Below are 27909 nucleotides of genomic sequence, written 5' to 3' on the forward strand. Positions count from 1 at the left end.
AAAATGAGACTGGAAAACCCCCAAAAATGGATTTCTGCCCCAAAAGATGTCAATGCTTTTATCTTTTCATAGCTAAAGCACGCCAGGCGCAAAAGATGGATCTTCTATAGAGGAGCGGTCTCTCATATTTAGATCAGAAGGAGGGGTATTTTATTTGCTTGTGGAACAGAAGCTTGATTAGTGCCAAGCGGACCATCATACTATTTAAAACCATATTGATATTTCGGTTGCGTGTTCTGGAAAATGGAGGACGCATTTAATACGAGAAAGTGCATGCCCAGAATCCATTCAGCACCAGATCATCCTACCTCAATCCCATCACCTATAAAGACAATAACTCACCTTTCTTTTTCTTCTTCTCTTGGGGCGTTGGAACTTTCTTCTCCTCCTCTTCTTCCTCTTCTTTCTCCTCCTCTCCCGGCGGCTTCTCCTCTTCACTCTCCTCCTCACTCTGGTTTCCCTCATCGATCCCTGGAGGAACAAATATTAGGTATGAGTTGGACCTAGTCAGATGCTCACCCAGTGGATGCGGCACTCCAGTCAAGGAGGTCTTTGAGTTACGAGAAGAGGGTTCCACCCAATGTGTTTCTCTAACAGTATTAAAAAGATTTATACTGCTTGGGCTTCGCCAGACAGGCATCGGAGGGCTGGCAAACAATATAATGACATCCCTGGTGTACAAGGAGGGTGGGGTCAAGGAGAATGTGAAAGGAAGAGATCACCTTCTCTTCTTACAATACCATCACCCAGATAGGACATTGTATATGTGCTAATTTGAACATAACGCAAAACTAGCTATGAAGAAATTGAGTGAAAAAAACAGGATACAGTAATGGGGTACTCAAAATATGGATATAATTCAGATGGACTGTACGCCCACTTGAAAGGACATGGAGAGAGAAGATACAGAAGGTTTGCCACCGGAGGGGATATAGGTAATGCAGTGTAAAATGTAATGGGACCTGCTGTGCAGGTAAATAAATGACTCTAGATGAATTCTTGCGCTGTATTTGGGGTATGAACAGGGCCACCAGGCACTATGTAGGAAAGATAGATGTTGGAAGGATTATGTCCCCAGGAAAATGTAGTCATGTGAAAATATAGTTAGCAAAAAGTATTTGTAAAAAATGTAATTGCTAGTTTTTATTTTTTATTAAATTTTTTTACAAAACTACTGTCTGTGTCAGCACTTAGGAAAGCCCTCCTTGGTTGAACAGGGTTACACTAAAGATTAGCCTGAACCACACACAGGTTTGGTAGAATGGGGAGCAGCCAGGCTTAGCCAAAGGAGAGAAGAGAACTCTAGTGAGATACTTCGAGCATATTTAGGCCAAGCAAACATGGATACATTTCAAAGTTTTTATTTTTTATTTTTTTAGAAATATGCAATCACACTGCGCCAGACAATACAATTTTTAGTGTGCACAGGTGCACAATATTTTAATTAGAACAAGGTCAGCCTGACACGTGTTTCGAGACTTGGCTCTTCTGAGGCAAACAGATTTGTCTAATTCTCAAAAGTCACAAATTATCTTGGTCCGAAACATTCAATTCCACTTATACCTATAGTAAAATTTTGCTGCCATTCGGCATCTGAACGATTTGTCTAATGTACACTGTGGTGTGTAGGGCAATAGACCCACATCTTGCAATCACCCGCTGCCCATTGACCAAGCAATATACAATTTGTGCATGCGCTGGGAGGTCTGTGTTCTTCTTTGCCCTCCTCTTTGTACATTTCAAAGTTACATTAAAAAAATCGTTATTTTATATGCACACTAAAGCACACTGTTGTAACTTTCAAGTCAAGTAAGTACTATAATACAGTAAAAAAAACAGAACACTTGCAATATTCTTGAGAGAATCAACTACTGTTGTAATGAAACTAGAATAGCTTTTTCAGTAACAAATCACATAGAAAAACCATTCAAAAATAACAATTCACAAAACTCACAACTTTTAGTAACTTTGTTCCTGTTAGGGAGTTTTACAAAAGTCCACCAAAAGATAGGACTTTAGAAGACTCACACTTGCGACACAGGGCTCCAACTCCTGAACCACACACGTTTTGTTGGCAGCAATGGCTGAGCAGCTAGGCTCATCTTAGGAGGGAGAAAGGGCTGTAGGTGGTACAAAGAATTTAAAGTATAGACATAAACCCAAAGAAACACTGACACACTTAAGTTATATAAAAGACATGCATTACTTACCGTAAAAGCATTTCTGATGATTGTATCTGCTCCCAGAAGTCCTCCCTCTTGTCCCCACGACTGAGGCCCAGGAACAGTGAGAACTGCAGAGCTGCACGATACAGAAGTCATCTGCTGCACTTTTTCTTCAATACAAAGGTACCGTAAAGTCTGAGAAAACGTACCTCTCGTTGTAGAGTGCTTGCATCTTCTAGTACTCACAAGTCTAATCAGCTTGTGGCCCTACATTTGATTCTTCTTTTCTTCAGACTTCTGAACCATTGTGCAAAGACTTCTACTTACCTACCAGAGGTGCTTCATCCTATAGAAGACTTTTGCTCATTGACTTTGGTTTAGCCTGTTATACTGAATGACCCTGCTTAGGGCATCCAAAAGTATTTACCTGCTTAAGAATATTTGAGGTCTCTTGTTGTTCAAATAACCTTTTCCTTCTACCAACTTTTAACAGTATTCTAAATACAAACAGTAAGCTATTAAATGTCCCCAGCACCCTAGCTATTGAAGTCACCTGAGGGTGTAGGTTGTGTCTGTGGACCATCCCAAAAGAGTCTTCACTGATTTAGAAACTAATAGTGTACAGTATTGAAGTGTATTTGTGTTTCTTTTTATATTGCTCCCTTCTGAAGAAGGCTTATTCTAACTGACTGACAAATTAATAATTGTTTATTCAAGAAACCTTGTGTGTAAGAGTTTATTTGAATACCTGTCGCTGTGAATCTCTGTGTAACTCCCCTACAGCTCACACTGACCCCTCTTGAGATAAGCCTGGCTGCTCAACACGCTACCAAAACTGTGTAGTACAAGCTTATACCAAAGGTTGGGCTTCCTATACCTTTAGTCATGTAGTTGTTGTAGTGCACCCAAAGGGTACTGCATACAAACTTTGCCTAACAGTGCAAACGGACAAGATTGGAAGCAGCGTGCAAACGGACAAGATTGAATTCAAGTCTAAATCTAGAAACCATTTTCAAATAAATCGCCAAATCTGGTCTTTGGTTTCAGCATTCCAGGGCTTCAGCTTGACAAAAACCAGATATGTGCACATTGAGTACCAATGCAGGTGCGCTATGGAGCTACATCAGGGGGTCTCTGCCATGGGTCAGTACAATTCTTGCGAAAATTCCGACGAGATGGTGTTGGCGGAACACCCCCCCCCCTCGGCCTGGGAAAAATCCCGAGGAGAAACTGATCTCTGCATCCCCTGAAACAGCCGGAGGAAGAAGAGCCCTCGAGACGACCCCACCACACGTGCAGGCAGCGTGTCAACGAGACCAGAGGACCCACGTGTAGGCCCCGCGGAGTCGCACTACGCCGACAGGGACCAGCTTCTAGCCCATACGAAGAGAAGGGCCCACACCCTCGGTGCTCGGAGACAGCACCCCCGAACGTTGCCGCGCAGAAGATCTACCGGCCTCTGTAACACCACCCCCCCCCCGACATGACTCCCCGGAGGGAAGCCGTCGCTGAGCCATATTACGCGGCGCGGAGATCGCCTCCCTCTGAACTCCAAGACGCACAGGTACCGTCGCCAACCGCCACGGACCCCACTCATTAATGTTGAATGGGCCTAGACACCCGCGTGTTGTGAAGTGTGTAGAGGTCCGGGTGAACGCTTTCTACCGGCCTCCTCTATTGCACTCCCTCGCCTCCACAGGGACTGTCATCAGGGACCTGCGTTGTCCTCTACCCTATCCCCGCACCTCAAGTGGAGCAGCGTGCACTTGCGCCCGGACCCTCGGGCCTGCGCCCAGACACGAACAGGGGAGTAGGCCACAGTGTGGACCTTGGACGGTGCGGCAGATACCCACACCCAGGCCGGCCCACAACGTAACACAGACGAGGGAGCAGACCACGGTGGGAACCCACAACGACACGTGCAATCCAGCAACAGCGGCCTCCGACCTTCCGGCGACCTCTTAAGGGGACGCATTATTTCATTACGCCCTCACCACCGTACCTCCACTGGAAGAAGGTAACCTTGGACACCGTTCTGCGAAAGAATCCTACGACGCTGGGGCTCGCTACGACGTACCAGTAGCAGAAGCCATTACCATCCTGTTCACCCCACGCACTGCCCGTTCCACCCAGCCATTGGAAACGGCTATGGCCACTAAGCACAGACTGTCGCACTTCGCCTACACCCCTGCTTCACCTGCACCTTCCGAGCCCCCAATTGCGAACAGCACCACCACGGCGAATGATCTAGCGGCTGCGACAAAATGAGACATCGCTGCCCTTCTGGGTGAAATAAAGAACTTGGGCACTAACATAGGAGGCAAAATAGACAGGATTACGTAGCGGCTTGACAGCATGGAGGATAGACTTGGAGTGGAGAACAATCAAGCCTCCATTGATACTCTCGAAACACAACTCGACCATAGGATGACGGAGTTAGAACGCCGAGAAGAGGACTTTAAGCTTGATGATCTAGAAAACGGAGAGAGACGTAACAATATCCGCATTTTTGGTATTCCGGAAAGAGAAGGCGAAACAGAGGCGGACCTCAAGGAAACTCTACACAATATTATTAAGCTTCTCACAGCTGATGATGAGGTGGACGAACCAATCACGGAACGAATTCACAGAGCGGGCGGCCCTTCGGGCGGACCACGATCAGTCCTGGCTCAATTCCATCGCTTTCGGGACAAGGCCTGAATCCTCGAAAAAAGCCAGGAAAAGTGACATTATCACACTAGGAGGATCCCAGATTACGATCTATCAGGACTTATCCTCGCTAATGCTGGCTCTCAGAAGGATGTGTGGCCCCCTCACTAAGAAACTGAAGGAGAAAAATGTCAGATACAGGTGGGGCTACCCTTTCTCGCTAACGTTTAAATACGAAGGAACCAGACATAGACTAAGATCCGAAAAGGAGATAAAAGCATGCATCTGAGACCTTCTTGGTCCCCCCGACGGCGATCCTAATCTAGACGAGAAACGAAGAGAAGATCAAGAATGGCATACTCCGGGCGCTCGGAGGAAGAGGGTGAAGGGATTGCGGAAATTCCGAAGAGGCAACCTTTCCCCAGAGAGGGAAAACTGAAGATTTCACAATATCGGTAAGATCAAACCAATGCAGTGAACTATATTGCACATGCAATAAGTGTTGACATTGATACAACCCCGCGACCCTAATGACCACAATTAGGGGAGGACCATGAAAGGGCTCAACTCAAACAATGATGTCATATTTGGACAAGGGGCGTGATGTAACGGCCCCTATGGGTGGTTCGATACTGACTCAGTGTCCTTACCTGGGTACGATCGAACGCCACCAACCAGAAATTGGTAAAGAAAAGGGGAAATACAAGGAATGGTTAAAGAACTTCGTAATGATCAATGCAGTACTTACAGTCTCGTATACATACCAATGCAGCGTGGGATCTAGAGCAAACATGCATCAACGAGCAGTCAATAGTAGTCATCTTCCTTTGAACGCAATCAATGGTAGCAAACATTGATGCAGGGCATGCCACCCCCCTGAGAGTAGGGACACTCAATGTTAAAGGCCTTAATTCTCTGATGAAAAGATCACTAGTGGCCAGAGAATTCCGCAGGGCCCAGCTTGATATTCTTTCTCCTCCAAGAAACCAAGTACATGAAAGGCGAGGAACGGCGAATCTTACCGAAACAGGTCGGAACAGAATTTTGGGGCTCTGGTCCATTACGAAAGGGGGGAGTCGGAATCCTCATCAGAAAGGGCACTGAATTTGAACTCACTACGTCATGGTCCGACGTAGAGGACAGAGCACTTCTAGTGAGTGGCCACATTGGGAAAATAGATGTAACCATTGCGACCCTCTACTCCCCAAATACAGGTCAATCCAGATTCCTCACTAAGACTGTCCCAAAGATTCTACTCGAGGCGCTTCTCTGTCATTCTAGGTGGATTTTCCCATTGTTCGAGGCTACCAACTTTAATTATTTAATTCTCATAGCCTCGAACATACCGCCGGTTTTATTCAATATTAATTCGCCGGTTGGTATTTTTTGCCACGACTCGATTCCAAAATGGTGTTTGTGTTCTCTTCTGTGACTCCAACACAAGTCGATCCCTTTGTTCCACTTTTTTGGCGGGCTTCTCCACAGAAGCCTCCAAAGGTGGTGCCACTCTGTCTGGGTAACACAGGGGGTGTAGGAGGGGGTTTAGGCAACCTGGACTGAGTTACCTTGGTAACTCAAGTCGCACTCTTGTGTGATTGGCCGAAGTGGTGAGCCGGCCGGCTCACCACTTAGCATGTTTGATTGACAGCTAGGCTGAGTGAATGGGGGTGTGCTACATAAAAGCAGGGCTTTGGGGACTGGAACTTCAGAAGTCGCCACAGGACCTGAGAATCCGACGAGGGAGAAGCTGAGCCGACCTACCACGACGACACCACCGGTGGAGCCCTGCGGAACCGACTCACCACTTCCCGACGACAGAGAAGATCTCCCGGCTGGAGAGGCTTCTTCCCCTGACTGGTGGGCACAACCAGTTTACCTTCTTTTCTTCACATCCCAGGACGTCTTGTGGTCGAATTGCCCGTGCCAAGCACCCCAGCAACCGGATAGCCACTTACCACTGTACCGCAAATAAAAGGACCGCTCCTTTTACCTGAGAACTCCGCGGCTGGTTTCTTCCCTGGCAGTGCAACGGACTCCTGTCTTCCTCCCCGACGAGATCCTCTCTTCCCCCGGACGAAGCACCGACTTGCATCCGCTGCCAGGAACAACTGCCCCTGCTGGGGTATTTCACCACTTTAAGGTACCGTGTCCACCAGGTCTCCCTTTCTAAAGATTGCCACAAGGTAATAATAATCCCTTAACCTTCTGGACTGGGCCGGCCGCCTTGACCTTCTAACTGGTCCCTTTCTTTTGATCCAACTCTTTTTGAACCTTTGCAAGACTCTTGTGCACTTCAACCGTGTGACCTTGGACACATTTCGTTCTGATCCTCTTAAAGTGGATCCGGCCTTCTGAACTCTAACTTCACGGTTTTACTTTGCCTTCCTCTCTTGTTGTGTTCTTGTGAAAGTGTTGGGATCTGTTTCAAATGATACTCTGCTTTTCTCTCCCTTTTAAAGCGAATTATTAGAGTGCCACCTGCGTTAAGCGCTCACCGCTGTCTGAAAATAAGTGGGGCTTTACTTAAGACTTGTCTAATATTCTTCTAAGGGAGTGTATATCTTTTAGTGATTGTGTTTTTGAACTGCTTAACATTAGTGCCTGTGTGTTTTTTCTAGATGTGGTTTTAAATAAATAATTATATCTCTTTTACACCAAGCTCTGGTCAGTGTTTACTTGTTCTACTGTGTTCTTTTGACCTATTGTGCATACTCTGTATACTGCCTAACTCTTCTTGAGGGAAGTCTGACTGCTCAGACACAGCTACCAAGTGAATCTGTGTGGTACAGACTGCTACCAAGTGGGTTTACTGCCAAACACCTGTAGTCTTAAATCTTTTGCAGTGGTCCCAGAGGGAACTGCACAGGTTTCTGCCCAACAAGGGACGGCGCGTCGAAAAAAAGAGAGAGAAACATTATTGAACACAGGTTACGAACCGAAATCACTCAGCTGGAGTCTAACAACCGGGGAGAATCAGAATCCGACCGAACAAAACTGAATGAAGCAAGGGGAAAAAGAAACAAACAAACTCTTAGAACACAAACAGATTGCACGCAAGCTGAGATTTTTGAAGCAAAAATTATACGAGAAGGGAGACAAGGCAGATGCGCTTCTTGCCGCCAGGCTCCGAGAACAAAGAGCCGAACGAAGGGTACTACACATATCTGACGACGCTTCCCCTGACTCACGCCCTTGCCCCACTATCCCGGAAAGCTTTGCCAACTTTTATGAAGCTTTGTATTCCTCCGAGTTAGACCCCGACCAGCCAGAAATAGAATCTTACCTGTCTTCAATACACATGCCCCGCATCCCCTCCCTAGATGTCGAACTGCTGGAATACCCCATAACTGATCTGGAAGTTCAGGCTGCTATAAAGAGGCTCACTTTAGGCAAGTCACCGGGAGAAGACGGCTACACAGCCGGATTCTACAAAACCTTTAGTTCTCTCCTCACCCCCTTCTTAACTGAACTTTTCAACAAAATCATTGAAACCGGTAACACCCCCAAACCCCCCCCCCTCCCGACTCCTTTGTCAGGGCTCTCATTACAGTAATCCCCAAAGATGGGAGGGACCCGACAAAATGCAGCTCTTACCGTCCCATTTCACTACTTAATTTAGATGCAAAGATTTACGCAAGGGTACTGGCCGCAAGGCTCGAAACACTAATGCCCCAACTTATACATTCTGACCAGGTGGGGTTCATACTGGGGAGACAGGGGGCCGACACAATGCGCAAGACCCTACATTTAATTTATGCATCCCAAACCATGAGCAACACCCTACTCTCCTATCCATAGATGCAGAGAAAGCTTTCGATAGGGTCGAATGGGGATTCCTAAAAGCGGTGCTGCGTATGGTTGGAATGGGTCCGAGGTTCAGAAGGGCAATACAAGTGGTATACACAGACCCTAGAGCAGCGATATTTGTGAATGGCGAGTACTCTAGATGGTGCAACCTGGAAAGAGGGACTCGTCAGGGGTGCCCCCTCTCCGTGATCCTCTTCGCCCTCTCCCTAGAGCCCCTAGCGACGGTAATAAGGTCTGATCCAACTGTGGAGGGTATTCACCTGGGGACGACAGAATATAAAGTGACACTTTACGCGGATGATATCCTCCTCCACCTCACCAACCCTATGACCTCGGTCCCCTGGGCTCTAGGAAGAGATGGATGAACATGGCAAGCTCTCGGGGTTCAAGGTGAATAAACAAATCTACCCTCTTCCCACTCCAAGGCCAAGAAGAGGCTAACACCACCAAATTTTCCACGCTGGGCCTCAATATTGAACACGCAAAACTGCGATACCTAGGGATATTGATCCCTACAAACGGGCCACTATAGGAGGCAACAGCTTCCCGGTAAAAGCTGCCAAGTTCTGGAACTCCCTGCCTCCAAACCTCAGAGCAGACTTGCCTTATCAGAACTTCCGTTCCAAGTTAATCTCCTGGCTGAAACTGGGGACCCACTAAAACCAGGTAGTGTCCAGCGCTACACGCACACATCGTAACCACGTGTGCCTCTTGCTTATCTGTATATTACATTACGGCCTGCTGGCGTACTGTTGATTTGTATATATTGTATATAACATTTGTGCACCTATATTTGTATTATGTATTTTCCTCGTGTAGTGTAACCAAGCTTCGAAAATTCTTGTAAAGTCTGCGCCCTGATACCCCCGGGTACGCTCGCGCATTATAAATAATAAAACAAACAAACAAACAAACAAACCAAACATCTTGACGATCTTTACGAGTCGAATTTCCCTCCCTTATTACAGCAGTTCCGGGCTGACCTGGTGAGATGGGAGAAACTCAATTTCATGGCTGGGTCGACCTCAATGCGATTAAAATGGTGTCCCTTCCCCGATTCCTGTACCCTTTCCAAATGCTACCGATCAGAATCCCAGCCAGCTTCTTCGTTGACATTAAAAGGGCCATCCTTAAATTTTTCTGGCAAGGAAAGAAAGCAAGGGTCTCGTATAAGACTCTAACACTCCCAAAAGAAAAAGGAGGTGTTGGCCTCCCCAACCTGCAAAAATACTACGAAGCTTCCCAACTCAGAGTCCTGATCCCCCACTTACGCAACCTCACAAGCCTACAATGGGTCAACATGGATAATCATTACTTCGCACCAGCCACGGTGTCAGAATGGCTCTGGTCCCCCATACGGAGGATCTCCAGGAAGATCAGAAATCACCCAATACTCAGTACCATATGGAACATTTGGAGCCTGGGCAAGAATATGCTCGACATCACCACATGGCCCTCCCCTCTGAGCCACCTATGGTCACCGGGAATCAACGACCAAATCCCGAATGTTGAAAGGTTCCAAACATGGTACGAAGCTGGGCTAGAGAGAGTTAGGCAACTACAGAGAAAGGACTCTTTCATATCCCTTCCAGAACTAACCGAAGCCCTCAGAATTGGCCCCCTGCCCACATTCTACTACTTCCAAATAAAAGGTGTTTTGACGAGACCGGGGTGGAAACAGCACCTGATGAGGGACCTCACACCCTTCGAGAAGATATTGGACTCAAGAACAGAGATGAAAGGCCTAATATCAGCGATGTATAAAGAATTGATAGAAAGTGAGAGGGGGGGGGTGGGACACTGACCTATTGCAAAGCAGCCACGCAAACTTCCATTGCGAACCAATACAGACTTCACGCCATCAAATTACTCCATAGGTGGCAATATGACCCCATCAAACTATCTAAGATGTTCCAAACTACCAGTCCCGAATGCTGGAGAGGATGTGGAGAAAAAGCAGATTACTGGCACATGTGGTGGAGCTGCACTCATGTAACAGTTTCTGGAACGAGGTACTGGGCTGGATAAAAGAAATCAACGGCATCTCCAGAACGTGAGATCCCTATTTTATTCTATTTGGCCTCGAAAAAAATGATGCCGACTGGACTAGAGTGAGAGACCTGTCCCCACAGTTACTGCTAGCAGATCGAGCCGTACTCGTTACGAAATGGAAATCAACTTCACTGCCCACCAAAAACGAATGGGCTAACGTCGCCACCAATATATGCATAATGGAGCATATCACAGCATCGCTCCATGGAAGGTCAGCGCAGGTAGAGGGCCTAAGGATGGCCTACAAAACCAAATATCTCCCCAACGGGCTCTATCGAGGTCCACCATCGACCCCTCCCGTGTAAACTTGAAAATAAAAATAGGAAGCGACCCGCCATGATGCATCACCCTACTCTCACCGATGAAGCTGTTCCTTTGACAAATGAGACCTTGACTGCCATTTGTAAAACGCTGCAATGATCGAACTGAATGCTGCATGACCAACTGGGGGGCGGGGGGTGGTTCCGGGGGGAATGGTGAAATTGTGTACTCATACAGAACTTAATCAGAGACAATGGGCTTGTCAACATGAAAATTAGCTGTTATTGAGCTCCACTGATTTGTCTTGTATATCAAAGCCTTAAAGTTTTTCTTTTTTCTGTTTTTGTACCATGACTTCTGTTTGTAAACTGAATAAAGACAAAATCAAAAAATTAAAAAAATTTAAAAAAAAGGACTGGGCATGTGTGCTTGGATGAATTGCCATGGTTCCTTGCTTACTCCTCGCCGTCGTCTGAGACACTCATCTCACTAGGTGTCAGCTTACTGGACTAGGAAAATACAAGGTATTTTTTGGTCAACTCGCCCTGTGGCCCACAAAAGTCACAGGTGGCACATTTCACATGGATAAACCAGTGTTCGAAATCGAGGGGAGCTGGGAGCTATTTAGCTCCTGCTCGTAGCCTAGAAGAGCATGTTTAGCTTGACACCAACAGGTACCAGGAGCTACATTAGGCTCCCCAGGCCAACTGTTGCAGAATAAACACATCTATGTGAATGTGCGTTTGTGAAAAAAAACATTAAGACACTTCTATACAACATTTTAAGCATAACGGGTCATAAGGAACAAGTTACTCACCTGTAACTAATGTTCTCCAGCATGGGTTTGGCATTGATTCACATGCTCATCAATATGCCCAGTCGTCAAGACGGGAATCCTCAGTAAAAGAAAAAACTGTTTCACTTACAAACTGTCTTTCTCCTTTAAACTAATCACTGAGCTCTGGGTCTTACTAGCCACCAGCCAATGAATGACCTCTGCCTAAGCACCTCCCCTGGGAGCCATCTTCTGATTTGGTAAGCACGTAAAGTGGCAGTATGACCACGAAGAGCCGCAGAGGGGTAGGAGGGAGGGTTTGCATGTGGATCCATGCCAGACCCATGCTGGAGAACAATAGTTACAGGTAAGTAACTTCCTTGCCCAGCATGGGGTCTGGCATTGATTCACATGCTCATGAATAAAGAATACATAGCAGTACAACATTACACAACCACAAGAGGTGGCAAGGCTCAACAGAAGCAATTACTCTTACCCCCGCAGCAGGCTCAACTTCAAACGAACAGGTTGCGTAGCACAGTTTGGAGTGAAAGACAGTAAAAAATGATCAAGGGAGAAAAGACCCTGGACTCCTCTCTGGAATCCCTGTCAACGCAGTAGAATCTTGTGAAGGTGTGGGTGGACCCCCACGTAGCAGCCCTGCAGATGTGGGGCAGGGGCACAATGGACAGGAACGCTGTCATTGCAGCGATTGCTCTGGTGGAATGGGCTCTTGGACGGCCGGGCAGCAGCTGGTTTGCCAACCAATAGTGTGTGATACAGCCGGAGAGTCACCTGGAGAGGACGCCTTTGACCAGGCGTTCCCATGGTTCGCAGGACCAAAGTTCACAAATAGTTGAGACGTCTTCCGGAAACTCTTTGTGCGTGCCACATAGAACTTCACAACACAAGCCACATCCAGCAAGTGAAAAGTACTTTAAGCCGGCGGCGAAGGTTTCGGAAAGAACACAGGTGGTAGGCAGCACCCTTTGCGAGACTACACCAACATTGTCCGCCTGGCAATAGGTAACCCAACCTTTGGTACAAGTCTGTACTACACAGCTTGGTAGTGTGGCTGAGCAGCCAGGCTTATCTCTAGAGTGGTCAATGTAAACAGTAGGATTTTCACACAGATTCACAGTGACAAGTATTCAAATAAACTCTTACACAAGGTTTCTTGATTAAACAATTATTAATTTAACAGTCAGTTGAGTAAGCCTTCTTCAGAAGGGAGAAATATAATAGTAACACAAAAATACACTTCAAAATACACATTAGATTCTCTAAATCAGCAAGTACCCATCGTGTAAGGCACACATGTTTCCTAAACCGAGGTTCCTTAACTAGGACACTGTAGACATTAATATACCACTGGTACAGTTAGAGCAATACTGGGTTTGGTGTCAAAGAAAGGGGTTTAAGAAATAAAACAGAGGTTAAACAAATATTCTGAATCAGGTAAGTACTTTTGAACCCCCTAATGCAAAGTAGATTAACCCTTTCCTGGATGTTAGCCAGAGTTTGTATTCAGTACCATTTGGGACCGCTACACACAACTAGTACTACAGGTGTAAGCAAACCAACCTTTGGTATAGGTCTGCACTACACAGTTAAGAGCAGCCAGGCTTATCTCAAGAGGGGAATGTGAGCTGTAATGATATTACACAGAGGTCTGCAATCACAGGTATTCAAATAACTCTTACACTCAAGATTTGTTGGTAAAACACTTATTAATTTATTTCACAGTCCGTTATAAAACCTTCACTAGAAGGAGGCAATCTATATAACACAAATATACTTCAGTATTTTACACGGTACTTTTCTGAGGCATTTAAACTACTTTGAAGGAGGAGCAAAATGGCATTCAGAGTACTTTTAAGTAGAGCAAAAAGGGTTAGGTTAATAAAAAGAAGATTATAGTTACTCTTAGACAGTGCAAATACCTTGATTTCATCAGGAGGAGTCAATTCAATGCAATAGGTCAAGCCAAAGTAAATGGGCTAAAGTCTTGTATAGGATAAAGCAGTTCTGGTAGTTAAACGGAAAAGTCTTTGCCAAAGTTCTCAGAAGTAGTTTGTAAAAGAAGGAATCATATGTTGGGTCACAAGCTGATAAGGCCTGCAAGTTGGGAAAGTTTCAAGCACGTTCACCGCGAGAGGTAAGTACTGTCAGTCTCGTTTCACAGTACTTTACAAATGAAGAAAAAGGTGCCGCTGAAGACGTCTGTTCCTGGCAGTTCCAGCAGATTTCGCTGTTCCTGAGCCTCAGTCGTGGAGACAAGAGGGAGGACGTCGGGAGACTCCTGCACAGCACTGGGACTGGTCGCAAAGCTGGCAACTGGCAAATCTTCGATTCCGGTAGCTGTAATAAGCGCATAAACTGGTGTCCTCTGCCTGGTTATTCGGTTTCCTGCAGCACTCTGAGGAAAATACAGCCAGCTCCGAGAATGGTATCCAGGTGGCTTAGTGTCGAGTTGATTGGTCCCACCAACTCAAAAGGGAGAAGTCGTCCTTGCAGGGCTTCTCTGTCGAGGTGAATTTAGCGATTCAGACCTGCAGCAGGGCAAACCAACAGTCCAGGAGTTGCAGCAGCTGTCCCCTTCAAGCTGGTCTTCGGTTCTTTCGTTCCAGTGGTCGACTCTGCCTTCCAAGCCAAGAGATTTCCCTTTTATTCAGTTCTCTTCCATTCATTCCAGCCTAGATGTCACTCACCCAGCAGGGTGGCTGTCCTTGCCGGACAGTCAGCCAGCAAATCACACCAGAGTGCATTTGGGTCTCCTAGGAGACTAACCACAGGGAGTTTTCGGGCACCTCACTAACTTCCTGCCCACCCCAAAGACTCAGACGTCAGAGGCGGTCTTCAGTCCTGAAGCCCGCCAAAGGCGAAGGAGCAAAGGGACCAAAACTGGTTTGGCGTGCAGAGACAAACACTAGACGGACCCTTCCAAAAAGAAATGGCAAAAAAAGAAGACTGGGACCTGTTTAAACAAAGGGGGCTCAAACGCCATGTAATGGCTCCCGCGATTCAACTCTGCCGGTGTTCGGGAAAAATCATGGTACTTGGTTGTAAAACCACTGCCACCAGCCATTCGAGAGGAAAGGGTAGCATTTGACTGCTACATGAGTTTCTAGACACTGGGGATATTAGGCAACCCCTCCGGCACTCTATAGTAAGATAGGGTGTGCTGAGTCTAGGAATTTAAAAAGACTAATAAAGTCAATTTCACTTTACTTACTCTGGGAAACAGTAGTTTATCCCAGAGAAGGTATTTAAACCTTGGGACAGCTTGAAAGGTTTTTCCCTGTGCCACTGACTGAGGGTGCTGTGTGACACACATGGAAAGATGATGCCTATGGAGTGGTCTAAAACTCCATAACCAAAGAAAACATAAGAGTAAAACCCATTCAAAATACACATGATAGTGGGGAAAAAAGGCTCACACACTCTCCAGGTAAAGAAAATCAAGTCCTTAAAATCCAGCAAAGTTGCTGGGGGTCTCTAAGGTGAAGGGACTTAGCACTTTTATGAGAATTCTTCCTAACACTGGAGGAAAGGTAAAGCACAAAGTCAGAGGGAAGAAGAGTCTTTCAGGGTGCCAGGCCAGCCAAGGTTAATTTAACAAAAGTCTAGGTGAGCTGAAGCACTTCTTGCAGGTTAGTAAAAGTCTTGCACAATGTTTTAGAAGTCTTTGTAGAAAAATAGAATCCTGTAGGGCCACAATCGGAGAGGCTTGTGAGAGGCAAAGCTGCAAGCAACTCTGCAAAAGCAACCAAGACAAGTCTCAACTGAGTACTAGCAAGGCTACATGAAAAGAAGCAAGTCCCCTTAGTTTCACTGTACCTTTGGTTAAAAGAAATTGGTTCCAGCTGGCTTCTGTTCCTGTGTAGGTCTGAAGATCCTGTCGTGGGGACAAGAGGGAGGACGTCATTGGACTCCTGCACTACAAAATTGAAGGTCGGCGGCAGCAATGGGCAAACTTCATATCAGCAGCACTTCGCGGTTTCAGCGCCTCGCGTCTTTCGCAAACAGCTCCATTGCGGTTCTCGGATACCACTATGGACTTTCTTCACATCTGGGGTCCAGCACTCTGTTGAGGTGGCTCAGGCTTGGTCAGTCCTGCTTCCTGGAGTCCAGAGGAACTTCCTGAAGTTCAGGGCCACCTTAAAGACACTCACTCGGTTCTGGTGTTCCTCTCCCTGGCACTTCAGTTCCTGCAGCAGCAATGGAAGTATAGCCAGCTCCGAGAGGATTTCCAGATGAGCTCGTCTTGGGGTCGATTGGTCCCACCAACCCAAGGGGAGAAGCCTTCTCTAGTCAAGGCGAATTTGGAGCTTCAGCACTGCAGCAGGGCTTCACCGGGCAAACCAATTGTCCTGGAGTTGCAGCAGGCATCCTTTCCAAGTTCCACTTCGTATTCTACTCTGCCTTCCCATCAAAAAGCCTTGCCTTTTATGCAGGTTTCTCCCATCCAATTCGCAGCCTAGCTGTCAATCACACAGCAGGGTGGCTCTCCCCCGAGGACAGCCCTCCAGCGAATCTCCCTTGGGTGCATTCGTGTAACCAAGGAGACTAAGCACAGGGAGTTTCTGGCACCTCCCTCGCTTTCTGCCCTGCTAGACACGCAGGAGCCAGAGTGAATTCCGCCAGAGACAAAACGAACAAAGGGACCAAACCGTTGTCAATTTCACTTCACTGCTCTTTTACCAAGAGAAGGTATTTAAACCATTGGGAAATCTGAACAACTTCCCTGGGTCACTGCACTGAAGGTCACTGCAATGTACGTATGTAGCATCTCGGTGTTGGGCAAATGAACTTTCCTGAGCGGATGCTGCCCTCTAGTGGTTGCAATGCAAAATAAAAGGGATTATCCCGTGACCTCTGTTTTGAAACCAATATGAATATGGATACGATCTAATTGCCCAGATCTTTTGTTTTAATAAAGGCCCTTGAGAGGCCAAAACACATGTTAACAATCAATGGGCTTAACAAATCAACTTAATTTGTGTTCTGTTTTAACCACTTTTCAAAAGGTAAACCATTTTGAAACCAATTGGATCTTGTGTGGCGCAGTCAATGCATCTGGCGTAGACTCTGCAGCCCCGAAGTCGCTTTGGAACCAGCTCCATTGCCCCTTTTCTTATCATGGCCCGTACACATCCTGCAGAAGCTGAGGGATGTGCTGGTCCTGCCAGGCCACCGGTGGCATCCGCTGGCACTTTCGTTGGAATTCTAGAGTGTGTCCATGGGTGAGAGTGTCGAACTTCTTTCCTTCGCTGTCCGGAGGGACGGAGGCTGAAGACGCGGTGATAGAGGACTTATTTCTTGCTGCAGCTGAAACCACTGAGTCCGAGAGAAGGATGTGAACCTATGCACTTGATTGCAGACTACAGCACCCTGTACATTTTCTCCAACCTATTCCTCTTCGGGGGAGGGGGGTGGGGGCGGGAATCTCATCAAGGCCCGGCCCTCGCCCCAAACGTCGTCCAGGAGAGGCACTGCTAGAATGGTCTTTCTCTTGGCTACACGCCGTTGGTAAAGGAAACCTTCCTTCTTGGTTGCTTCTGGCGTCAGCTGGAAGAGCTTCGACGTTTTGGCCACCAAAGCATGGAATGACCCCACTTCATCTGGGGGAGAAGCCCTCGGTGGGGTAGAAACGCCTCCCTCGTCGTCTGGGTCCATAGTCGCAGTGTCTGTCCCCGTATCCCTAGGGGCGGGGAGGGCATGTGCAGCGGTTGATGCAGCAATGTAGGGTGCTGTATCTTCTTTGCGGGTGCGGGTGCTGGCCCGGTGTCGCCGGAGCCGGTGGCATAGTCTGTATTCTCTTCTGGTTTTCCGACACCAGGGTGTGGAGGGTTGAGAGAATGTCCAGCAATACATTCCTTGAAAGTCTCGGGGGAGTAGGCTTGCTGGGCCCAGCACCCTCTTCGTCATTGGCGTTTCTGCCGGCTTTGTTCACCATGTCGTCTGGGACCATGTGAACGGAAACCAGGTCCTCCTCATCCGAGGAAGAAATATCCGTGCCCTGGAGTACAGTTGAGGCCTCTTCACCCCCACCCTTTTTTTACTCCTGAGGGGACGTTCTCGGGCTTCGAGATGGCATCATTTTCTCCGGTGCCTTCTCCACCGGCTTAGTCGAGGCCTCCCACCTCGGGGGAATAGATAACCTGGGTACCACCGGGCCCTCTGGACCAGGTCAGCCACTTCTGCCTTCGAGAGGGTGGCCGCCATCAGATCGATCGTCGAGGAGACATTGCCTGGGCCTTCGGGGGTAGGTCACCCGACCCCATCGGAGGAGCAGGAGCACCCCAAACACTGCAGGAGCAGTGCCCCATCCAGGCCGAGAGCCCAAAGTAATTTCCTGCTGCGAGGTAACCCCGTGGGCTTAATCTGATCCTCAGCTGAAATCAGTGGTCTTTCTTCTTGCAAGCACGGCAGAATGCGCATTTACCCCTCTCATCACAGAGAATTGTACTGGAGGCACTATATTGTATCAGAACAGTTTAATTGCCTTTATTTTACACTGGTCTACACCTATCCACCATTGTGCACCACAAGGTTGCACAGGCAAAGATGGCCGCTCTGCATTCTGCTACTGTTTTCTCAGCCTAACTTCACCCAGGCACTGTAGCCCGAATGCGGATTGGCTGACCAGTGCCACATTAGCACCAATCCGGTCCCGGCAAGCGTAAGGCGGCCCACTGCATGAAGGCCCAGGAACAAAGGCTGCTTCCTGTCCCGAGCCTGTCAGAGCAGGGAGAACCAGGGAACACTACGCTGCTAAGGAACACCCCCCCCCTGCCATAACTGCCAAAACCCTTCACTTGTCAGTATAACCTGTCTGCCTACACCATTGTCACTATACTAGTGCTCGCCCTTCTACCGAGGCATGCACAGCAACAACCTGTTCAGCACCCATATTGTGTTAGACTAGATTACACACGCATCTTTACTGTTGAATACGCTGAATTACAAAATCACCATTCCATAACTTATCAACAAGAACATTGCGCAATCCGTTGTATAAGACAAGCATTTGATCATTGTTTTGACTACTGCATGTAATTACCGTGCCATTCACCCATATCTACATAACCAATGTCGTACTTTGTTTTTTTATTGTATAAATACTCAGAACTTCACTGATGTTTATGCCATTACGTATCGAGCCCAGTTTCCGTATTTTATTTAGATCATTTTTGTATGATCACACCGAATGATATACTTTTGCATCTTCACTGCTTGAATACGCTGAATTACAATTATGACAGTACCATAACGTATCATGCCCAGTTCTATACTTAGCCGTGAACAACCCCGTGGCAAGCATGTTCTGCCTAGTCTATGCATCTAGACTATGTTCATCCTTTGCACTGTACTAACATCTATGCTGCACTAGTATATGTATTGTATCTTGCCAGCTTAACGTGCCAATAATTCTACTATGCCCACATGAGCCATCTATCCCCACTACCACCATAAATCATTAGTGTCGGATCCACAGAGTCCACCCTTGACAACATGAGTCCATTCCAACTTGTAGATGCCCCCACACCCTGCTCACGAGGCACATGTTTCCCAGTAGCTAATGGCCTCGCTAGACTGGGCTGTCTCCGCCATCATCCAATCCCCTGTCCTACTCCATTTCTGCCCAAAATCTCGCCATTTTACCCCCCCATGGACCAGATGAGCGGCCTGTATGACATCAGAAGCCACAAGTTTGTCAAGTTTACAGCCCTCTGCAATACCCCTCCTATAACCGACGGCAACACCTCATACTACCCATAGGACCAACACAAAACACTTAACTCCACACCCCCTACAGCCCTCCCCTCAACAACGCGCCCCATCCAGGGTACTGCGAGGTTACATTAGATTACGAACGTGCGCTTCCAATCACAACCAAGCCAACCCCACATTTAAGGCCACCTGCCATCTACAAACACAGAAGCTCTTCACGCCCAGTCCTTTCAAAATAAACAACCTCAGCTGCCATCACACCTCCACCCATCAAACCAACAGCGCAACACATCACTACACTAACTTAATGCACCCCGCCCAAGACCGTATTCCCACAATCTGCAGCCACCCCCCACCCTACTCCAGAGACTCGCCACAATATCAAAGGTGCACTTCTAAACGTACGCTCACTTGGAGCACATGTCACTGAGACCAATGACCTAATCCTAGAACAACAATTGGATCTACTAATCGTTACTGAAACCTGGCAACACCAAGCTTCAGGCCCCTTACTAGCTTTGGCTATACCAGCAGGATTTAACATTATGAGGACAGACGGACTCAAAGCACAGGGAGGTGGAGTGGCTATAACAGCCAAAACCAACCTGCAAATCAGATCCTGCCCACTCGATCCTACAGAGGGATACGAATTACTCTTTGTCAAGTTCAAAATGAATCCTAAAACCACTATCGACATCCTGGTCATCTATAGAGCTCCTAACAATAGTAGTCATCCTGAGTCGGATATTCCACTCCTCCTCACCCCCCACCTCAAACCTAACACCAAGTTCATAATACTCAGCGATATTAACTTAGGCTTTAACGATAAACCTAACCATAAAGCAAATGCTCTTCACGCCTCGTTCACAGATAGGAACTTCTCCCAGTTAGTCAATGCCCCTACTCATAACAAGGGCACAGTATTAGATTGGATACTCACAAAAAAATACGCTCGTTATCTATAGACTCCATTCTACCAGTTGATTGGCCAGACCACCGCCTTATCAGTTTTACTCTTACTAGTAATAACATACCCCAACCCACATCCTGCATTATGGACTCGGTCGAGTCAAGAAGCACTCGTAATCTGACACTAGACAGCCGCACTCCCATACTGGAGGAAGCCTCATCTGCTTTTACCCTCTCGAGGGACAACCCCAGGTGTCTTGCAGATACCCATCACAAATGCCTAACAACTACAACTGACAACCTAGCCCCACTTACAACGAAAACACAATGCTCAAACTAAAGATGACATTTTTGGTTCAATGATGAACTTGTACTACTCAGGTGGAATAAAAGGTCACTGGAGCACATTCATAAAAAACCTGCACAACTGACTCTGCTAATGCACTGCTTAAAGCAAGCCAAAAATATAAAGCAGTGATCATAGCACGTAAAGCCAGTGCCCTGAACACTCGTATTAGTAATCCAGCCTCGAACTCCAAAGAGCTCTTCACTATACTCAGAATTGGAGAATCACGTCCCATCTTTCACAAAGGTCAACTCGACCAAAGCCTGGTGCACCACCACCCAGAACGCTCTATCATCCAAAATCCAGGTGCTTCAAGCCACAATTGATTCCAAAAGAAAATTTTCCTTGTCCATTTTGTATCGTATCTGTTTCCAATTGGCTTATTTTCTTAGAATCCGTGATTGTGTCCAACATGCGTATCTTATCAATAGCCAGATCTTTTAACCCCCCCTTGCTCTTTGCTGCTAGGAAAATCAGGGCTATTTTTAACTTTAGGTCATCATGTGTCAATAGGGGAATTGAAGATTTGTTGTTTTTATCCTTTGATTGTGGGCCTTTTTTTGTTGTTTATTAAGCTTTATTCCTCCACTTTTATATTTCACAACCCTCACCTTACCTTTCATATTCTGGAGGTTCTGGTTGTTTACATTTGGTACGCAACTGAGAATATTGGGAAAAGTAAGCTCCAATCTGCTATGATCACTGCCTCCGTCTTGCTTTATTCCAAGGACTAGAGAAGATGTAAATAGTCTCTGAGAAACAAAGAGGTAGTCCAAGGTAGAAGCAGGGTTTCCTCTATGCCATGTTGCAACTTGCTCTACACCTGTGGATCCATTAACCATTTTCAGGTCCCAGTGTTTCATAAATTCTAGCCACAATCTTCCCCTTCTTGATTTCTCAGTTATGGGAGAGTTCAGAGTATTTTCTTTTTGCTGAGTGCAATTTGCATTGAAGACTCCAGCTAGATTTATATGACTACAGGTCGATTCTATTTTTATTTTTTCGAGAAGGAGACCTAGGTTTTCTAAGAAGTTGATCAGTTTTGAACTAGCAGGGTTCCAGTAAATATTAATACAATTCCATATTGAGGACTTACCCTCTAAAGCTGTATGTGCCTTGCATGCTTGAATACCTATGTGGTTTTCCCATGTTGAGACTATATTTTTGAATATATGATTTTTTAGAGCCATGAGAAGGCCACCTGAGGGTCTTCCCTGTGCCTTTTGAGATGCTGAAAGGCAGAGTACTGTATGGACCCAAAAATGAGACGCCACCAAACTATGTATTCTGCTGCTATTAGACCTATCTGCGGCGTTCGATCCTCGCCAAGGACTTTTAATTCTCGCAAGAAGCCACCTCATGGGTCAAATGCTTCCTTGCAGACCGAACTTCCAGAGTCTCCATCGGCAAGGAGGCCGCAGACCCCATCCCAGTACCATAAGAAGTCCCGCAAGGATCCTGCCCGTCACCCACACTATAAAATGCGTACACTAAGCTCTTATTCTCTGCCTTGGATGTCATCTATACAAACTTTGCTGATGAAACCCAGATCCTTATACCAATCACAGGTAACTACGACCAAGACACGATCAATATATTTTATGCAATAATTCGAAATTGGATGGCGATTAATATAGTCTCTGCTTTAATGCTGAGAAAACAGAGATACTTGTTGTGGGCTCACCAGCCAAAATCAATGCCCTCCACTCTGATCGATCAACATCAATTGTACCCCCATAACCGTACTAAAGCAGGTTAAAACTCTAGGCATCTACCTAGATGCAAATGTAACGATGGTTAAACATGTTAATGCACCATCCTCAGCCACATCTTACACCTCCAAGCTCAGTGCACTAAGTCACCAATTCCTCACACCACACAACTGCACCACCCTAGCACGGGCTGAGTATTTTATCAAAGTTCGACTACTGCAACGTTTTACTGCTTGGTACTTCCAACACTAACATGGCCAAAATTCAACTGTTGCAAAATAAAGCCCAGCGAGCAGCTCTTGGACTAAAAAATAAAATAAAAATCAGACCATATCACCAATACCAGGAGGGAAGCCCGTTGGCTACCCATAAAAACCAGAATCATCTTTAAATCACTCTGTCGCCCACAAGTGTCTCGCCAAAAAGGTTCCTACTTATCTCAAAAACACTGTCACCTTGAACAAGACAACAAGAACACTGAGATCTAACAAAAAATGCACATCTCACTATCCCACATTACAAATGCTCCAGAGCAGGGGGGAAACAGTTTTCCAATACTGGCTCCTAAAATCTGGAACACTCTCCCACTACAAACCAGAAATGAATCTTCTCGCTTTCAAAAAGTCCTTAAAAATCTAGCTATTCATGAATATTAGGCCACGGTATCCGACCCCCCCTTTTCTCCCCATAGCCTTCAGCCCCTTATCCTGCCAAGTTGCTGACTGTATCTGATTTGTATCTGACTGTTATGACTTATGTATTGACTGTTTCCGTATTTTTACTTTATGCTACCAACTGTAATTGTATGCATTTTAACCGTATCCAATTTTTACAAAGCTGTCTGTAACTACGCCGTGACAGACAAGGGTTTGGGTGTGTAACAAATGCAATAAATCAAATAGGTCAGCCACCTTTCCCTGTGCCTTGATCTTCTCTGGCTTCACCTGCAGCTCCCCTGGGTTAGCCAACTTCCTCTTCGAGGAAGAGCTGGAGCGATGGCTGGAGATGGAGGCAGACAGTGAAGATGAACTCGCCCTGCCCATCGCAGGTCGCCACCTTGCAGTGCTTACCCTTTTCTTGGCCCCCCCCCCACGGATGGAGCACCCTGAAAGCACTAAGCAGCCCGTTCCTCGGACTGGGCGGTCCTGGGTGAGGCATGCCCCTGCTTGCCCGACGGGGTAGATGCCTTGGCGTTAAGCCACGTCGCCAACCTACTGTGACGATCATTGGAGGTTTGATTGTAAAAACCAAGGCAGATTTCACGAATTGCTTACCTGTGGTCTGGATGGAGACAGTAGAGGCACTGGAGGTGTTTGTCTTCCACAAACACGTTTCTGAATCCGCAGCTGGAGCGGAGCTTCCATTCTTCTCCTCTGACATGGTCTGGCATGCGGTGTATGCCCAAAAGGACTTCTGTAATCTTCGATGAAACTTCGACGATTCTTGCCCTTGAAGGGCGTTGGATGCCGGTCAAAAGGCGCGAAAGAGCACACATGCTCAATTGACCAAAAATATAACTTTTTATCCAAAAAAGCGTGAAAACGTAGAAAAGATCACAGAGCAAAACACAAGGACTCTCAACACTTAAACGTACGGCAAAAATCTGAAGATGGCTGCTAGAGGAGGGGCTTAGGGAGAGGTCAGTCATTGGCTGGGGACAGTATGACCCAGAGCTCAGTGATTGGTTTAAAGGAGAAAGACAGTTTGTAAGTGAAACTGAAACTTTTCTTTTACTGGGGATTCCCGGCCTGACGAAGGGAACTATTCATGAGCATGTGAATCCATGTCAGACCCCATGCTGGAGAAATAAAGGATAGGATTATATTGTTGCATATTGTGTGTAAGTTGGATTTGCGGACCTCTTTGAACTAGCTCCTCGCTCTTGAGTGGTAGCTTCTGGTCAATGGTTAATGCTGGATACGCAGGAGCTGCGTTGAGCTCCCGCTTATCCAATCTTAAGTTTCGATCCCTGGTTGTACCCTTAGCGAGTTTGTTCGGGTGTGGCCTTACTAGTGAAAAGATGTGGCACACCATTCTGGACACACAAGGAAAGATCAGAAGGCTGTTAGGTTAACAGTCACTGCACAGTCTGATCACAGAGCCGAGGGGTCATCCGAGTTTGGAGGGGGTTTGGTGGTTGCAGAAATTGGAGGGCTTTTTGCAAGATCTTTCCTTACCTTGAGGGACCCCTTCATCTTTCTTCTGTTTTTGTCTACCTGGTGCCTCATCTTCCGAACTACTGAAAACAATCAAGCAAGATTAAGTGAGCATAACAACGTACGTCGCATACAGCAGTGCAGACAGATGGGGCGACGGGTTCACACTGGGGCCACAACATTGGGGAGGAAGACATCAGTGGCAGACAATCTGCTACTGCCAAAAGGGCATTTCAGAAGGAATCAGAAGTCCTGCCTTTAAACAGATATCCCTCCTTCCTGCAGGACCTGGTCTTGAGATTAAAAGCATAACAGCAAATTTAACATCTTAAAAGCAGGCAATTACACCCAACAAAAAACAGGGAGAAAAAAAATAATCCCAACAAGAAATAGGGAGAAGAAAAAAAGCAAACAGAAGCCATGTATTAGCCTGTCCCCTGCTTACACACACACCGCCTCCTGTACATGATTGGGACAGTGGTATCAGGATCGCAATGCATCAAGAAAAAACTCAGTTATTGCTTAATTTGAACAGTGCGTTTTTTCTAAAAATACATCTTTTATTAATTTGATTGCATTACTAGGTGCAACGAAGCAGGACTACAAAAGGAAATGTGGGGTTGCCTTAACATGCGTTTATACTCATAGAAAAAACATACCCAATGGAAATTGTTTCTTTGCTCCATTAAAATAAATGTTTCTCTCCAATTAAATAATAAATGGGGAGTAAAGTACCCCCTCCCCTCAAAGTTGTATATAGCTCTGGCACTGCAACCACAAAGAGCCAGTCATTGCTTTCCTGCATGAGCTTCACCAACAGTGCCCCTTTTCCCCCTTCCTCCGAGCGACCAACATGTCACTCACCTGGACTGGTCAGACATGTAGTCCACCTCTTGCCCCTCAAAGTCCCCATCATCGCTCTCCTCCAGAGCCTCGTCATCCGAACCCTTTTTCTTCTTCTTCTTGCCTTTTGCTGCCTTCTTCTTAGGTTTTGCAGGTTTGTCCTCTGATTAAAGAGAAGGAAGATTGAGCGGGCATCCCGAGACCCTTGGACAGTGCTTTTAATCACACATCCACTTCCACAGAAGTCAAGAAAGGTTCAGGGATTCATGTTAGGAGTCGAAATGCACTGATATGAATAGAGTTTTTAGTACTGTTCAAACCCCAGGGTTAAGGGAGGTTTTTCTGAAGCCTTCTGCTGAAGGGTTTAACACGAGCAAACCTGTAGTGCATGCACAGTGTGTCCACCAGGTTTGTCTAAGCTCTCTCAATGTTAACGTGACCGAGCCGTCTGGCTTCACTTTTAGGGAGGGAGATAGTTGGTACCAAGCTACAGTAAGATCGACAGAAGCAAACAACAAAAATAAATAAATCACGCAATACATACAGAAAATATATACTTTTTAAAATAAAGTCATGTAAGGGTATACGGGCATTAAGGCAGGCAGTAAGTGCTTTAGGTTAGTTACACTACAAAGAGAAAGCAATGAAGGGGCTATAAGACACTAATGTCAACTTAAAAGCCGTTTATAAGGGCAGGTAAAACTAGCACCATACTATCCAGTGGGCAAGGCTTTCACTGAGTGAGCTTCAGTGATTTGGCAGTCAAGTGGCAACTAAAACTACAAGGAAGTAGTGAGACTACAGGGAAGGCTTCTGAACGCCTAGGACCACGAGGGTAATAAACAAAAGTCTTTTACAGACAATGCTACTTTAAAGGACTAACAAGAGTTCAAAAGTGTCAACTTTGCAGGCCGAACTTTCCTGTACACCCATGTCGTAAAATAGATGCTTCATTTGTGTCACCCTCACTCTCCCCCATAAGGTCTCTAATAACCGTACCCTCTGACCACACACTGGATTTGGTTATTGGATAATATACTTGTCATAGCCTAGCATCAAGAATTATTCCACTTCTGAAAGCGCCAGAATATAGATCACTGTAGATTTTAGCAGTATGTGACATAGTCCAGTATCTGACCCAGTCAAGGTGAGGATGGAAACCCCTGGCAACCTAGCGAAGAAGGCCAATACTGGGGTTCATCAGAGTCAACACTGCCCCAGAGGCAGGGTAAGGGAGTTGGGAGGTCCACAGTCTGTCCCCTCACCATCAGTTAGGTTACAAATACCAAGTACCATTGCCCCATACCTGCCGTACAGAATTCTCACCAGTGTTCTTTTTCCTCTCTTCCAGGACTACAGAGACCAGAAGCCTTTGTAGAGAAGAGAACATGCAACCCACCAGCGGGAGGATTGGCTATGAAAAGCAGGGCCACAGAGCACTGCATGCTGCAGACCGTCAGCCAAGAAGCTCCAAACCAGGCACATAAGAACTTTAATTGACTGTTTGTTGCAGGCCCCCATAACTAAACTCTGGCAGGACCGCATTTGTGGAGTGTGCGAGTCTTGAGGTGCTTTAAAGCTCACACCCAAATGACACGGCCCCAAACAACCAAGTGGGCGACCGTATCAATAGGACGGGGGAGGAAGTGTAAGAAGGGGGTTCTTCAGCCAGTAGGTGTAAGTGGGAACTAGCCATTTGTACTTCTCCCTCAGGGATGAAGGCTAAGGAGGTACTGCTAACCCCTGCAGGTTTACCCTGGCATCTGCAATCTACTTTCAGTTGGTCTACCGATCCACAGACATAGCATTTACCAAATGCTCTATGGAATGGGGGTTTCTGCTGACCTACCTCTGGTTGGGCACCAGAGGGTTCACTAGACCTACCAGGTTTCCCATGGGATCCACCCTTATGTGGTTTGGAGGCCTCTTCTGGTTGGTTGGAATTAGAGATCTCTTTATTTTCACCTTTGCGCTGCTTTGCCCCCTCCTTTTTGTCAGTGGCCCCAGGATCCTTATGAGTGGCCCTGTTGGCCAACCATGAGTCAGCTGCTCTTGCCAACTTCCTGGGATCAAGTTATTTAGAGTCGACCAAGTGCGGTCTCAGCTCAGGAGAGCAGGTATCAAAAATAGATTCCAACATAACAAGATTTCTCATTCCTTCAAAAGTGCTATCTCTGTAACCCTTTACCCAACCATCTAAGATCTTCAAACATTCACACACCCATGTAGCCCAAGGGGTACCATCATTCTTTTTGAGGGTCCTAAACCTCTTAAGGTACTGGGAAGAAGTTTTCCCAAATCTCGCTATCAAAGCTAGCTTCACATTTTCATACTCCAATCTTTCAAGTTCCCCCACCTCCATTACAGCATCAGTTGCGACCTGGGGGAGCCTAGAAAAAAGCCAAGGAATCAGCTGATTCCCTGAGAAACCCTGAATCCCATGATTATACTCAAAAGCACACAACAAATCCAAAATATCAAGCTTCACCTCATACAT

General features: G+C 46.5%; 1 protein-coding gene across 6 annotated transcripts in view; it reads right to left on the reverse strand.

The window, feature by feature from the left end:
- GTF2F1 (general transcription factor IIF subunit 1) overlaps positions 1–27909 on the reverse strand; it is a 208776-nt gene that overhangs the window by 93572 nt on the left and 87295 nt on the right. For 5 of the 6 annotated variants that reach the window (XM_069604408.1, XM_069604411.1, XM_069604409.1 and 2 more), the window contains exons 8-10: positions 25434–25575; positions 24591–24652; positions 343–471 (exon numbers count right to left, since the gene is read on the reverse strand). In XM_069604408.1, coding sequence (XP_069460509.1) covers positions 343–471; positions 24591–24652; positions 25434–25575 — 333 coding nt within the window. The remainder of the gene's footprint in view (positions 1–342; positions 472–24590; positions 24653–25433; positions 25576–27909) is intronic. The other variant, XM_069604407.1, reaches the window with a different exon arrangement.

This window comes from Ambystoma mexicanum, chromosome 3q (genome assembly GCF_040938575.1).
Source record: "Ambystoma mexicanum isolate Mex_15411 chromosome 3q, UKY_AmexF1_1, whole genome shotgun sequence".
Classification (NCBI taxonomy): Eukaryota; Metazoa; Chordata; class Amphibia; order Caudata; family Ambystomatidae; genus Ambystoma; species Ambystoma mexicanum.